This window comes from Protopterus annectens, chromosome 1.part2 (assembly GCF_019279795.1).
Source record: "Protopterus annectens isolate FY-2018-M chromosome 1.part2, PAN1.0, whole genome shotgun sequence".
In the NCBI taxonomy this organism is placed as follows: Eukaryota; Metazoa; Chordata; order Ceratodontiformes; family Protopteridae; genus Protopterus; species Protopterus annectens.
Genome location: NC_056727.1, coordinates 110,451,635 through 110,468,228, shown reverse-complemented (window position 1 = coordinate 110,468,228; position 16,594 = coordinate 110,451,635). Strand labels below are relative to the sequence as shown.

General features: G+C 43.7%; 1 protein-coding gene across 1 annotated transcript in view; it reads left to right on the top strand.

The window, feature by feature from the left end:
• PSME4 (proteasome activator subunit 4) overlaps positions 1–16,594 on the top strand; it is a 2,990,260-nt gene that overhangs the window by 473,651 nt on the left and 2,500,015 nt on the right. Inside the window, exon 5 of the mRNA XM_044055122.1 lies at positions 14,946–15,095. Within this exon, the coding sequence (XP_043911057.1) occupies positions 14,946–15,095 (150 nt within the window). The remainder of the gene's footprint in view (positions 1–14,945; positions 15,096–16,594) is intronic.

Below are 16,594 nucleotides of genomic sequence, written 5' to 3'. Positions count from 1 at the left end.
AAAGCTCAAACTCCTGTGATTCTTCAGAATTTGTGCGAGTTATTATCCTTTGGCCTTTCTTATTGATCTATAAAGATTTATGTCTGTCATTTCAGCTTGTCTGCCCATGGATTTCCCCTTTCTTCCCTACCTGTCTTGAAACAGTTTTTGTATGGGGTGCTACTTACCCACCCACCTAGTATATAGGTGTCTTTTGCTTGAGATCTAAATTTTGCTTTTAAAAAAAGACTTGCATTGTTTCCTTTTGAACCTGCTCATGAGGTTGACTTTAAGTTCTTATCACAGAAAAGTTTTACTTATTGCTCTGATTTTTGCAAGAAGAGTATCTGTTTCAAGCTGTTATTGTGAGCCATCCCTCATGTTTCACAAAGATAGGGTAACTTTGAGAACAGTTGCTTCTTTCATACTTCAGAGTTTACTTACACTGTACCAGGATGTTCACGTCCCTCTTTTCTTTCCAGTGTTAAAAAGTAAGAGAGAAAGAACTCTTCATGCTCTGGATGTCCATAGACAACTTGTGTACTATATTGATGGAATAAAATCCTTCAGTAGTTCTGATCAACTATTAGTCTGTTATGAAGGTAAAGTGAAAGGACAGCTAGTGTCTAAACAGACAGTTTCTTAAATGGTTGTCCCAGGGTATTACTTTTTGTTATTCTCACCATAACAAATCAATTCCCAACAAGGTTAGGGCCACTCTACTAGAGACCTGGTTACTTTATTTATTTTATTTAACATTTGTTTACTGGGAATGTCCGACTGGGACACAACCATTTTTCAGCAGAGGCCCATGGAGAAACACTGTAGAGGCTTGTCTTTGGAATGTTAGGAAACTGGAATGCAGGGAGGGCATGCAGACTCCACACCGAAGCCACTCCAGCTGAGAATCAAACTGGAGAACCTTTTGCTGTGAGGAGACAATGCTAACCGTTGCACCACTGCACCATTCCAGCACTTCTGTAGGTTTTTTGGAAAGGGGTGGATGCTAGAAAAATACTAGAGAAAGCAACTTGGTCTCCATGCACACTTTACCAAACATTACAAACTGGATTCCTTCTCTGATGTTCATTGTGTTTCACTGTTGCAGTCATTACACTTGGATTATCCTGCTGGCAGGCTACCCGCAGTCGGCCTGAATTCCAAATTCCTGGTCTGGCTTCGGTTGCTGTCACCTCTTCCCTGGCATCAGTGCGCCAGGGGTATAAAAGATGCAGCCGACGCCATTTTGTTCAGTCTTTCTTGCCACGCGGTGCCCGAAGCAAAAGCAGTTCGCAAGTGCAGGTCGGCCGACTCCTGAGATTTTTGAAATCGAATTTCAGATCCGAAGTCTTCAATAAAGCTATGTACCCCGTTGGGGAAACTTTTTTCTTGCTCCAGACCGATGTCAGGAAAAGTTAACAATTGTATTTCTTGTGGGAAGCAAATACCTCATAAGGATTTCCACTCTTACTGTATTCCTTGCCTAGGCCCTGACCACAACATTGCCAGTTGTCGGTTTTGTGCTAGATTTAACCAACGCACTATTAAGCGTCGGTACGATTTTGTTTTTCATTATTTTGGCAGAAGGTTTAACTATATAATGCCGTCGGAACAACCAATGACCGGAATTCATAAAAAGAGCAAGGATAAAGACAAGGACAAGCATCTGAGGTCCAAAACCGATAACAAAGCCTCTTCTAGGCCAGTCACCGGTCCGCCGGTGCTCAGTGAGGCACTTTCGCAACCCCTGACTCCCACTACCTCAGAGCCACAGGCCACCTCAGACTCCCACGTGGAGACAGCTAGGCCTCTGGATACTCAAGGTTTTGGCCCTTCAGAAATTAATCCCTCAGATGGGTCCAGAGCCGCTGAGCAGGCATCGACTTCTGTGGGTGTCTTCAGACCTACACAACGTTATATAAAGCCTACTTCAGCATCCAAGACAAAGTCTAAGACAGTTTTAAAGACAAGGAAACCAGTACAGCATTCACCAGGACAGGCTTCTATGCCTAAGAAACAGATGCTCAAAATGGTCGAAGACCTAATTACTTTGATCAGGGGTTCCCATCCCCCTCCTGATAAAGAGGCCTAGGCAAGGCACTGAATATGATTCCTCTGATCAGGTTTCCATTTCCTCTGATTCCTCCTCTGATCAAGGATATTCTATTACTCCCTATGAGGATTCTGATGCTGAAGATTCTATTCCTTCAGTTTCTCCTCCTGAGGACTATTCTTTTGGGGAAACCCTGCATACCATGAGGGAGCATTTCCATTGGGAGAGACAAGATTATTCCGATTCTAAGAAAAGGCTTAGAGACTTTCTTTTACTTCCTCAGCACAGACCTCTTGCAATTCCCCCTGTTCTAGACATAGTGGATGATGTTTTTTCAGAGTCCGGCCTGTCTCCAGACTCTTTACCTCCTGCCCCTGTTAAACCGTTCAGATACTACAGGGTCCCAGACTCCCATAAATTTCTTTACAAAAACCCTGCTGCTGACCCAGAAACTATCTCACAGGGTCCCAAAGGGGTCAAGGCTGCTTCTGCCAAAAACCCTGTCCCCTCAGACAGAGATTCTAGGGCTTTGGACAGATGGGGGAAAAAAGTTTGCACTTCTGCTACCTTGGCTGTAAGGGCTTTAAATTGTCAGTTTCATATGCTCAAATATCAGCAATACTTAATGTCTTTGTCAAAACAAAAAATGTTGACAAATTCTGAATGTTTTGAGAACAAAGATTTGCAGGATTTATTGCATGCAGCTGAACAAGTGGGAAAACATACTTTGCAATGTGGCTATGATTCACTGGAGGCCTCGTGCAGGGCCGCAGTTACAGGTTCTGTTATTAGAAGGCATGCTTGGTTAAAGGAACAGAATCTGCCTGATCATGTTAAAGCAAAATTATTGGGTGCTCCATTACAGCATGATACTTTGTTTGTTTGGTGTTAAGGCAGAGGAGGTGTTAAAGAAAATGGAGGATAAGGCAAAATCAGTGCAGACAATAAAGGATTTCTTACAGGTACAGCCATCCAGATTTAGCAGGAACTGGCCCTCTAAGAATTGGTTCTTTCCAGCATCGGACAGACCACAAAGAGGCAGATTCAGACACCCTAGAGGCAAGCAACAGCCCCAGGGCTCATACAGGCCCAAACAATGGGGTGCTTTTACCTCCAAAAGCGGAGAAGACAAATCACAGCCTTATAGAAAACAGTCCCAATGACTTCCCAAGCACTTATTTTTTTGCAGCACCCTTAGGGGGGAAAGCTAGCACTTTTTTCACAAAACTGGCACAAGATCACCCAGGACAAGTGGGTCTTAAATATAGTCTCTCAAGGTTACAGGTTCCACTTTCACACCCTTCCAAAGGCAAAAGGCATGCCAGACCTGCCACGCAATCAATGGCAAGAGGCACAAAAACAAGTTTAATCTCTCATGGACATGAGGGCTATTCAGCCAGTGCCACACCAAGGGCAAGGACAAGGATTTTACTCAAGACTTTTCTTAGTACCAAGAAAGGACAAAGCCTGGAGACCAGTTCTGGACCTGTCTATTCTAAATACTTTTCTGGATGTCCCAAATTCATAAATTCAAAATGTTGACTCTGCAACAGCTTCTGCCCATGCTGTACAAGAAGGCTTGGCTTGTAACTTTGGACCTCAAAGAGGCATACCTGCATGTCCCAGTCAGACAATCTTGCAGAAGATACCTCAGATTCATAGCTGGCTCACTGCACTACCAATTCTCTGCACTGCCCATTGGCCTATCTACTGCACCCAGGGTCTTCACAAAATCCCTGGCATCAGTAATTGCATTTTGCAGACAAAGAGGAATTCAAATATATCCCTATTTGGACGACTGCCTTATTCAAGCAAAGGACAAAGATATTCTACTACAGCATCTGGTGTTTGTACAAAGATTACTAATTTGCCTAGGGTACACAGTAAACGAAAAGAAATCAAAACTAGTACCCTCTCAAGAGATAATATTCCTGGGTGCAAGCTTAAATACAACTCCCCAGATGGCTTATCTCACCCCAGACAAACAAAGGCATCTGACTCATTACTTCAAAGACATGGCAACAAAGACCCAGTTATCTGCAAGAAAAATTCTGCAGGCTCTGGGCTACATGGCATCCTGCATTCTACTAATTCCATATGCAAGACTGCATATGAGGAAACTACAATGGTATCTAAAAAGTGTTTGGACTCAGCATTGCCACAGCCTGGAAACAGTAATTACTTTCATTCCGTGCCTGCAACAGGAATTTCAATGGTGGGCACAGGCTTGTCACCACAACAAGGGACAGCCATTCACCTTACCCACTGCCAGCCAAACACTAACAACAGATGCATCAGATTATGTCTGGGGGGCACACATGGCAGGAAAATGTATTCAGGGCACATGGCCCACAAACCAAATGCATCTTCATATCAATCAAAAAGAGATGCTAACTGTATAAAATGCCCCGACAGCCTTCAAGGACCTACTTCATCCAGGACAACTACTGATAAAGACGGACAATACTACAGTAATGTGGTACATAAACAAGCAAGGGGGCACACATTCCTACCCCCTCTGCAGGCAGGCCATGACTTTGTGGAACACAGCATTGACTTTTCAAGTACATCTGCAAGCACAATTCCTGCCAGGAAAGACAAATACTTTGGCAGACAAACTAAGCAGAATCCTCATGGATCCTCACGAGTGGAAACTGGACCCACAAATTTTCAACATAACACAGAAATGGAGATGCCCAGACATAGATCTATTCGCTTGCCCTCACAACTGCCAACTACAAAGATACTGTACTCGGACTCATCACAAGCAAGCATGGAAAGTGGACGCCCTCTCATTCAGCTGGAAAGCCCTTACAGTATATGCCTTCCCTCCTCTGCCTCTCCTGTCCAAGGTACTCCTAGAGGTCAGACAAGAGAAGCCAAAAATGATACTGATTGCCCCAGACTGGCCACGCCAGCACTGGTACCCAATCCTAAAGAGCTTGTCTCAAGGCCCAGCCTGGACATTGCCTCTAATTCCTCATTTGCTGACCCAACAGAACAATCATATCCTGCACAGCCAACTCAGAACCCTAAATCTGGCTGCATGGCGGATAATGTAATCATTCAGAACACACCTCTCTCTAAAGCAGTTATGGATGTTATTTTGGAGGCCAGGAGGCCCAGCACCAGAAAATCTTATGCAGACAAATGGAAGAGATTCTGTGCTTGGAACCAAGCGCAGGGAATTGACTCGCTTGAACCAAATATACCTCAGATTTTGCAATACCTGAGATGCTGGACAAAGGCCTGTCTTTCTCATCAATTAAGATCCATGCCTCTGCCATTTCAGCTCACTGCAATACGGAACCACCTATTTTTTCACATCCACTGCTAAGACAGTTTCTCAGAGGGGCTAAAAACATAAGACCTCCAAGGAGAGCTCCATTGCCAACTTGGGACCTCAATTTTGTCTTGGAAAAACTCACACTGCCTCCTTTTGAGCCTGCCAATACAGCAGAGATAAAATATTTGTCATGGAAAACCGCTGTTCTCCTAGCAATAACTTCAGCAAGAAGAGTCTCAGAGTCTCAGAGTTACAAGCACTAATGGCTGTGGAACCTTTTATTATTTTCCATCAGGACAAGGTTTCTCTAAGGACAAACCCGACATTTATGCCTAAGGTAGTGTCCAGCATGGCTCTTAACCAAACCATTCATTTGCCTACCTTTTATCCAAACCCACAGAATAAGGGGGAAAGACTTGTGCATACTTTGGACATTCACAGACAGCTACGCTTTTACTTGGACAAGACTAAAGCCTTCAGAAAGACTGAGCAGCTCTTAGTGGCATATGCTGCAGGTTCCCAAGGAAAAGCCATTTCAAAGCAGACTATTTCAAAATGGATAGGCCATTGCATTCGTTTCTGCTATTCACAACATGGCAAATCAGTGCCCAAGGGCATTAGGCCACATTCTACCAGAGCAGCAGCCACTTCAGCAGCCTTCCTCAGAGGAGTACCAACCAAGGATATTTTGGAGACTGCACCATGGACTTCAGTGCACACTTTTACAAAGCACTACCATTTACCTCTCTACTCTCAATCCAGCAGGCTTTGGCACTGCAGTTCTGCAGGGCTTCATAGCCACTCCAAACTCTATTTAGGCCCTGCCGCCAAACCTCAGCTTTGGGATTCAACCCAAGTGTAATGACTGCAACAGTGAAACACGATGAACATAGTACATTTGTGTACCTACCATAAATGTAGATGTTCGAGTGTATTCACTGTTGCAGTCCAGGTTACCCTCCCACCATCCCCCTTTTTCCTTTGCTGAGACTTATATGTTCCTATCTATTCTATACAACCTATGTGGTGTATTTGTTTGTAGTGAAGATTATGTGCATGCTTTTTTATGATCATAATTTTTACAGCCTACCTTTTGTGGGCACCTGACATCTGGGGCAGGAAAAACTGAAGAACATGGCGTCGGCTGCATCTTTTATACCCCTGGCGCACTGACGTCAGGGAAGAGGTGACAGCAACCGACGCCAGACCAAGACTTTGGAATTCAGGCCAACTGCGGGTAGCCTGCCAGCAGGATAACCCAAGTGTAATGACTGCAACAGTGAATACACTCGAACATCTACATTTATGGTAGGTACACAACTGTACTTTTGTACTGCAAACTTTGCCAGAACTGTTCTTCAAGGGATCCTGGATTCTGATCTATCTTCCTCCTGTGTTACTCCATAAGCTATGGTATTCATCCCATATTCCTTAAGGCTACTGCAGCACAGCGACTGAAGAATGGTTTATTTTACAGCTGTGTAAGTAAACAAGCATAACAGTAAAGATTTGAATAGATCCCTGTTGCAGTAGCCACTGCCTACCTCCATTGTAGTATTTTTGCAGGTTGTGATACCTTTATATTTATGTTCCTGTCTGGCATGGCTCTCGCCTCCCTTTCTTCTAGGGTAAGAAAGTTCTGAAATATTTGCTGCCCTGGCTGCTGGATTTTTCTGAATCCGTTGTGTATAGCAGTGGTTTAGATCACGTGAAAGAAGCCCTAAAGCTTTGGAAAGCAAGCCAGCTGGTCCAGTCCTTAGCAGGAAACCCCATATTGCCTAAGGGTACTTCAGCCTACTATTTGAACATCTGTTGTTATGATAAGTTTACTTATACAACTGTACTTCTGACATCCCTTTTGGAAGACTGCTTTCAAATGCATTAGACTGCTTGTGATCACCGTCCCCACGAATCTTAATAATCAAAGACTTCTGCCTGGTACAGAAATGTTTTTGTACCATCAGAGAACAAAAGCTTTAGTGTTGCTGGTGGTAGGAACTTAAAAGTTCTGCAACTGATGTTATTCAGTGATAGGTGGAAATGAAGCTATTTTGCTGTGGGTGACTGTCACGTAATCGTTCTAGGCAACCATCCTGTGGTCACCCTCTGCCATTGTAAGCCTGGGTTCCGTCCTGATGACAGGATCAGTTCTTTTAGAGCAAACATTTTCATACTACCAGAGTTGGTCTTGCTCTTCTGGATGTCATTCTCTTCCCAGGAACTCTATGGGCACATTCTGTTCTGATTACTCTTTCTGGCAGCCCAGACATTCTTGCCAAGAGGGCAAATGTTTTGCAGTCAGTACCTTCCACACACGCTGAAATTCCATCGATGCAGAGTGGCCTCTAGCTGTATCCTTTAGATCTGTATGATTTGCTGTATTATAATTCCGGATGTTTGAGTCTCGCTTAGACAAATGTTTTCTGTTCTAGTTCTGTAGTGGAGTTGAAGTGCTGTGTTAATGTACTTTCCATCTCCTACACTTTGGTATTTGAAAGATGGATGAAATTATTGAGCTTGCTGTTAATTTTCTGAATCTTTTGCAGGAGTCTACTCATGGCTTCCAAGGGCCTCATTCTTTTCTGTGGGCTTGTTGCTCTTAAGTATTGTCTACATTTCAGTTGTTCCCGCCACCTTCACCATGTGACTTGCCACTCTTCTTCCTTCATTGACAAGTCACTCAAAAATAGAGTTAAAATTAGGAACTCATGAGGTAGACCTCCACAAAGACTTCAGTTTACAGTAAACTCTTAGTTTAACTAGCACCTATGGGGATTGGTAGATGCTGGATAACCGTAGTTTCTGGTTGCTTGAGAGTTACTATTAAAAATGGGCCTGACTAATACTGTACCCTATACTATTTGTTTGGTTTGACTTGTTCTTAGGTTGGGGAGAGAGGGAATTTATTTCAGTCTTCCCTTTTAAAACTCTAAAAGCGTAAGGTATGTTTCTGCGGGGTGGTGGGGGGAGCAGAAAGTACAACACATGAACATTGTACTGTATTTCTTCGATTTTTTTTTTTTTCTGGTTGTTGGAGTTCCAGTTAACTGAGAGTTTACTGTATTTAACTTTTTGCTAATCAGTCCTGGTGTATTTTGTCACCCAAAGTCACTTTAGAAGCAGATGAAAGAAGATGGTCATCTGGCTACTGTGCTATATTTGGAATTCTTCCGACACTGATAATTTTGTGTTTACTTAGCCGTCTGATAATGATATATTTTTAATGCTAAGTGCTCTAAAAAAACTTTTGTTGAGTTCATTTAGAGACTTAACCCCTTTAACAACGAATTTTCCACTTGCCTCCAAACCAGGTACAAGTTATTTACCTTGATTTGGATTAATCTGTTCATTATAATGGTCTTTTCCCATATGCCTGTTTTATGCATGTGTATGTTTATGTGACTGGAGTAAGCTGGCACTGACAGTTATTTGAAGTGATAGTATATTGGTAGCATCACAGAATGATGTTCATCGTGCATACAGCTGCAGTAATCACAGATGGGTTTTCTGCCGTTAGGCGGTCCCTCGGTCGGCCGAATTCCAAAGTCTTGGTCCGGCGTCGGTTGTCGTCGCTTTCTCTTGTGACGTCAGTGAGGCCAGAGTATATAAGACACAGCCGACGCCATGTTCTTCAGTCTTTTTTGCCGCGCGGTGCCCGAAGCAGAAGCAGTTCGCAAGTGCCGGTCGGCCAGCTCCTGAATTACGAATATTTTGGAAACCGAAGTCTTCATTAAAGCTAAGTACCCCGTTGGGAAAACTTTTCTTGCCTCAGACCGATGTCAGAAAAAGTTAATAATTGTATTTCTTGTGGGAAGCAAATACCGCATAAGGATTTCCATTCATAGGATCATAGGTTCATAGGTTCATACTAGGCTATCTGCCCGAGGGCATTTACAAGCCTAGCCCATAGTTTTGTGGCTTACGCCACCCCTTTAGTATGGGGAACTATACCCATTATTTTGCTGTGCCTCTGTCGAGCAGTGACACTGAGGTAATCCCTGGGGTATATCTGCGATCTCCCATCCATTGGTCAAGATTTCTCTTGAACAAGGCCAGCGAGGTGCTCTGCCTCACATATACCGGGATTTTATTCCACAGCATAGGGAGTCTTTGGGCCCAGACCACGACGTCTCGTGCTGTCGCTTTTGCGCTACCTTCAATAAACGCACTATTAAGCGTCGGGCGGAGTTCGCCCAGCACTACTTTGGTAAAGCTTTTGATTATAAAATGTCGTCGGACACTCCAACTACCGTTTTGTCCAAAAAACGCAAGGAAAAGGACCGACACGCGAGGCCTGCGGTCCCCGCCGACACCACGCCAAAACAGGCTACACGTGGTCCGGTTCTCAGCGAGACGCCTTTGCGGTCCCTGACTACCGATGACACTCCTTTGGCGGTGTCCTCTGTACCCGAGACCGCTGGGACCTCGGCCCTTTCCCAGACTACAACCAAAGCCTCTGCTAATGTTGAGCCTACTAATGTGGATAGGTCCACCTCCACCCATGGTGTATTTAGGCCCTCATCTTCTTTTTCAATTAAGGTCTTTACTAAATCCAAAGCAGCCAGGCATCCCACGAGGCCTGTTGCACAGGGCCCATCTCCAGGTCCCATGCCTAAAAAACAGATGCTTAAAATGGCTGAGGATTTAATTACTCTTATCAGAGGTTCTCAACCCCCTCCAGACAAGAGACCCAGAGTGGAGGAAGATTCTCCCTCTTCTGATCAGGGATCCATTTTATCAGAACATTCTGATGCAGAGGAACACTTCTACTCTCCCTTTGAGGATTTGGATGCAGAACAGTCCATTCCTTCTGTATCCCCTCCTGAGGATTTTTCCTTTGGGGAAACCTTGCACACCTTGAGGGAACACTTCCATTGGGAAGGCCAAGACTTTTCAGATTCCAAGAAAAGACTTGGGGAATTTCTTTTGTTACCTCAACACAGACCTCTGGCTATACCCCCTGTTTTGGACATACTAGATGATGTCTATCCGGAGGCTTGTCTTAACCCGGATTCTCTGCCTCCTGCACCAGTCAAACCTGATGGGTATTACAGAGTACCCAGCTCTCACTAATTTCTCTTCAAAAGCCATAATGCTGACCCTGAAACAATTTCACAAGGCCCCAAGGGATTGAAGGCCTCCACTGCCAAGAATCCACTTCCTGCAGAAAGGGAATCAAGATCTTTAGAAAGGTGGGGTAAAAAGTATATATCTCGGCCACCCTAGCCATGAGGGCCTTAAATTGTCAGTTTCATATGCTTAAATATCAACAGTTCCTGTTATCACAATTAAGGAACAAAATGTCTCAACCTGAACAACCAGATTTAAAGGAGTTACAGGATATGATGCATAGTGCAGAGCAAGTGGGTAAACACACCTTACAATGTGGTTATGATGCCCTAGAGGCCTCAAGTAGAGTGGCTGCTACAGGATCAGTCATTCGCAGACATGCCTGGCTTAGGGAGCAAAATTTGCCTGATCATGTGAAAGCTAAACTTCTAGATGCTCCTTTACAAAAGGATGTGCTGTTTGGTACTAATGCTGGGGAGATACTATGGAAAATGGAAGAAAAAGCCAAATCTATGCAAACTGTCAAAGCTTTCTTACAGGTCCAACCACCACGTTTTAGCAGAAATTGGCCTTCAAAAAACTGGTCCTTTCCAGCCACTGACAAGCCCCAAAGAGGTAGATACAGACGCACAAGTGGCAGAGTGCAATCACAAGGATCATATAGAGGCCGACAATGGCAAACTCCAGCACCAAGAGGTGGCGAAGACAGTGCACAACAATACAGGAAGCAAACCCAGTGACTCCCTCATTTCCATGCCAAGCATGTCTCAGCTGGGAGCACCTTTGGGAGGGAAACTAGCATTATTTTCAAGCAATTGGCATATTGTCACAACAGACAAATGGATCCTGGACATTATAAACAGAGGCTACAAATTTCAATTTCACACTCTTCCAGAAATGAGAGGCATGCCAAACCTGCCACAAAATCAAAGGTCAGAGGCACAACTGCAAATTTCAAAGCTCATAAGCATGAGAGCTATTCAAGAGGTACCTACTCACCAACAAGGTCAAGGGTTTTATTCAAGACTTTTTCTGGTACCAAGGAAAGGAACCGACTGGAGACCCATTTTGGACTTATCCATCCTAAACACATTTCTACTCGTACCAAAATTCAAGATGCTCACATTACAGCAGCGTCTTCCCATGCTGGGCAAGGAGTTTTGGCTGGTAACATTGGACCTCAAGGAGGCATACCTGCATGTACCAATCAGACAAAGCTGCAGAAGATACCTCAGATTTCTTACAGGTTCAATCCACTATCAATTCTCTGCATTGCCCTTTGGCTTATCTACTGCGCCCAGAGTATTCACAAAGTGCCTGGCATCAGTGATTGCCTACTGCAGACTTCAAGGGATACAAATTTACCCTTATTTGGACGACTGCCTGATCCAAGCGGACAGCAAGCACATACTTCTGGAACATCTGGCATATGTGACACGGTTACTGCTTTCTCTGGGATACACAATCAACAAAGATAAATCAAGGCTAACACCATCTCAGAAAATAACTTTCCTGGGTGCCAACTTGGACACAAACACCCAGATGGCCTACCTTACGCCAGAAAAACAGGGGCAACTATCTCAGTACTTCAAAATACTAGCAAAAAGTACCAGGCTTACTGCAAGGAAAATCCTGCAGGCTCTGGGATTCATGGCATCTTGCATTCTTTTAATCCCATGTGCAAAGCTGCATATGAGGAAACTTCAATGGTACCTAAAAAACCTATGGTCTCAACACAGTCAAAGTTTGGAAACAATAATACCAATAATTCCATGTTTGCAAAAGGAATTTCTATGGTGGGCCCAAGCATGTCAAGCAAACACAGGCCTCCCATTCTGCAAGCCTCAAGCAAGGCAAGTCATCACCACAGACGCCTCAGATTACGCCTGGGGGGTGCACATGACGGACAGGTGCATTCAGGGCAAATGGTCCCAAAAGGAAAAGCACCTTCACATCAATCAAAAAGAAATGCTAGCAGTAATAAATGCAATTACAGCTTTCAAGGACTTCCTGCATCCAGGACAATTACTGATAAGAACAGACAACACCACAGTAATGTGGTACATAAACAAACAAGGAGGAACACATTCATACCCCCTTGTGCAGACTAGCCATGACTCTTTGGAACTTGGCTCTGGAATGGCAAATCGAACGTCAAGCACAGTACTTGCCAGGATTGGAAAACACACTGGCAGACAATCTAAGCAGAAATATGACAGATCCACACGAATGGAAGTTACATCCTCATGTGTTTACAGAAATAATCCAAGCGTGGGGGAGGCCAGACATAGATCTTTTTGCCTCCCACAGGAATCATCAATTGGAAAAGTTTTGTTCGAGGGCCTTTCATCCAAAGGCCTGGAGAGTGGACGCCCTTTCATTCAATTGGACAGCATGGACAGTTTACGCATTCCCACCTCTGCCTCTTCTGCCCAAGGTGCTTTTGAAAGCAAGAACAGACAAACCGAAGATGATACTGATTTCTCCAGATTGGCCAAGGCAACACTGGTACCCACTCCTGAGGAGCCTAACACATACTCCTCCCTGGTCCCTGCCTCTAATGCCTCTTCTGCTGACTCAGCACAGCTACAAAACTCTTCACAGTCAGCTGAAAACACTCAATCTCGCTGCATGGAAAATTCCTTAACACCACAACAGACCCTACTTTCCAAGGAGGTGCAGGATGTCATTTTGGAGGCCAGAAGGCCATCTATTAGAAAAGCTTACTCCGCAAAATGGAAGCGGTTTTGCTCTTGGAATGAGAAAAGAGGCCAGGACCCTAGAAAACTGAACTTGCCTCAGCTATTACAGTATCTAGCTGAGCTGCTGAACAGTGGACTTTCATTTTCTTCCATAAAAATCCATGCCTCAGCCATTTCGGCAGAATTCAACACGGATCCTCCTTTATTTTCTCACCCACTCTTACGACAGTTCCTCAGAGGGGCTAAGAATATAAGACCACCAAGGAAGCAACCAATACCAGCCTGGGATCTTAATTACATACTAGAAAAATTAACATTGCCTCCTTTTGAACCAGCTGCCTCAACAGATTTGCAATATTTGTCCTGGAAAACAGCCTTCCTTCTGGCTATCACTTCAGCTCGTAGGGTTTCCGAACTACAGGCCCTCATGGCGGTGCAGGCCTTTCTCATTTTCCATCAGGACAGGGTTTCCCTTCGTACCAACCCATCATTTATGCCTAAAGTGGTATCCAGGGTAGCTTTAAATCAAGCCATACACCTACCTACCTTTTACCCCAATCCTCAAAACAAAGGGGAAAGGCTGCTACACTCTTTAGACATCCATAGGCAGCTACGTTATTATTTGGACAGAACAAAGTCCTTCAGGAAATCAGAACAACTCTTTGTGTCCTATGCTGTAGGGGCTCAAGGGAAGCCAGTTACAAAACAGACCATTTCCAAGTGGATAGGCCACTGCATACGGTTTTGTTATTCCTATCATGGGAAATCTGTTCCTACAGGTATCAGATCACACTCCACCAGGGCCACAGCTACCTCTACAGCCTTCCTCAGAGGAGTTCCTACCAAAGATATTTTGGAGGCAGCCACTTGGAGTTCTGTACATATCTTCACAAAATACTACCACCTGCCTTTATATTCCAGAACAAGAGCAGGCTTTGCCACTGCTGTTTTGCAGGGCATTCTGGCTCAACCCAGTTCCTCCTAGTACCTACCACCCTGTGCATAGCTTTGGGACTCTACCCATCTGTGATTACTGCAGCTGTATGCACGATGAACATAGTACAGTTTTGTACCTACCATAAATGTAGATGTTCGAGTGCTAATACAGCTGCAGTACAGGTTTCCCTCCCTCCTTCCCCACTTGGTAAAGGCATGGGGCCTAACAACCTCTTCATACTACCTGACTGGGTTATCCTGCTATGGTTTATTTGCTTGCAACCACTGTTTTTGGATTATATTGCATTGCTTGTATATGCATATAAGCATTATTTATGTATTGCCTTCCTTCTGGGGGCACCTGACATCTGGGGAAAGAAAGACTGAAGAACATGGCGTCGGCTGTGTCTTATATACTCTGGCCTCACTGACGTCACAAGAGAAAGCGACAACAACCGACGCCGGACCAAGTCTTTGGAATTCGGCCGACTGAGGGACCGCCTGACGGCAGAAAACCCATCTGTGATTACTGCAGCTATATTAGCACTCGAACATCTACATTTATGGTAGGTACAAAACTACTTTCTTGGTTTTGAATGTTCCAAAGTTGTTTGATTTATTGATTGTCCTCAAAGTTAGATTGTATTGAGCATATTATTGTAATAGATAATAGCTGCTTTTATGAAATATTGTAAAACCTTTTAGTAGTAAGGTAAAAACTGTTATCCGTTCAACAATTGTGCTAATTATAGAAGGCATGCATTGCAGTAAACGTGCACAGTAGAGTCACTGCTAAGTACCTGACAAATTTTACCAACTGATGCATTGTCCAGAGAGTTTTGATGATTTTGCTTTTTAAAATATTGCAAAAACAGGTGAGATGCTTCTGTACTGACTTGTTCTGATCTTTCTTTGCTAGGTATTTCCCAGATGATGCCACTGCAGAGATGTTGGAAGAGTGGCGTCCTTTAATGTGCCCCTTTGATGTCACTATGCAGAAGGCCATCAGTTACTTGGAACTGTTTCTTCCTACCTCACTTCCCTGTGAACTTCATCATAAAGGTTTCAAGTTAGTATACTAACAAATGGTTCGTCTGCTTGGTGTGTGACTTGATAATGATGTGCTGTATTACCAATGTAAAATGCCGACTGTGCCGATGAGGATCTTGAGTTCTGTCTAGGATGTGGATCGCATCAGCAACATGCCCCCACCAGAAATATTAATGTTAGATCCCCTTAACAGATACTTCAGTGAAGGTAGTTTTCCTGTCTGAAAATAAATGAGAACATTGGGAATTCAGTATTACAGAGTTTGTTCCAGAGGTTAGGAAATTGTTGATAAATGATGCCTAATTTTTGAAAAAAGTACTTTATTTTTAAAGCGTTATTTGTTGAGGGTAAACAGATAATGCTGCTGACTATTAGATAAGTGTTTGGCAACTTGGTCTGGAAAATATGTTAAAAGACCTTTCACAGCAGGCTGTTAACTACTGTTTTGCTGAGGGGAGATGGTGCTTTAAATTAAATAGTCCGGTGTCCTTAAAAAATATGTATCAATGCAAGCTACTTCTTGTAAAGCAGTCCCTGTTGAGTTTTGGTAATGTGTCTGTGACGCCCGTGCCCTGGCCCAGCAATCAAGGAGCCTCAATCCTCACCACTAACACCAGTGAGGGACATCTCATATAGGAGGAAAGGATAACAAATACACACAGTAAAGTGCAATTTCCCTTAAGAGCACACTGATATCACAGTCCGGGGCTGGTTGCTCCCTTGCTCTTCGGGTCCCCAGTAAGACTCCCCACTGGCACAGCTATAGGGTCCAGATCTCAGCCTAGTGGGCAAGCTAAAACCTCCAGCACCTTCTCTGTCCAACCAGTGCTTCGTGTCCCTTCCCAAGTAGCTGATGCACACACACTTTGAGATGAGTTTATACAACCACACAGACACTTCTGGGGAAGACTGGTGCATGTTCTTCAGCTGTGCCCCTTTTACCCAGACTATATGGTAGTACCACTTGCCATCACCCAGTAATATTTATCAGCTACTAAAAGGCCGTTATGAAAGAGTGTCCAATTATACTGTGCAATATTGTTATCCAGATGGTAAGTGTGACTGGAACAGCAAGGCTTATTTGGAGTGACTTGGACAGCAAGCACTATAAATATACAATGTACTCTAGAGCTTAAATTATCTCTACACAAAACAGCCACAGTTAAGAGTTTAAAAATATTTAATAATAAATAATTAAAAACACAAGACAATACTTTTTACTACATGGTGTTAGTCAAGAGTTCAGAGATCACAGAGAAATACTTAAAGTAATTCAGTAGTACAGTTCTGACGTCACAGAAAACACTTAGTCTAATCTTTCTAGTTTCTAGCTATTGCTAAGAGAAAACACATATCTAAGATAAACTTACATATAGAGCAAGACAGTACTGATGAGTTGGATAGTCAGGACAAAAATGCTTAATGCTCTCTGATTCACTCTGTTTTTAAAATCACATTACATCATTCTTCACACTTCCCTGGGTTCCTAGACTAACAGAAACTACGTTTACATTTTTC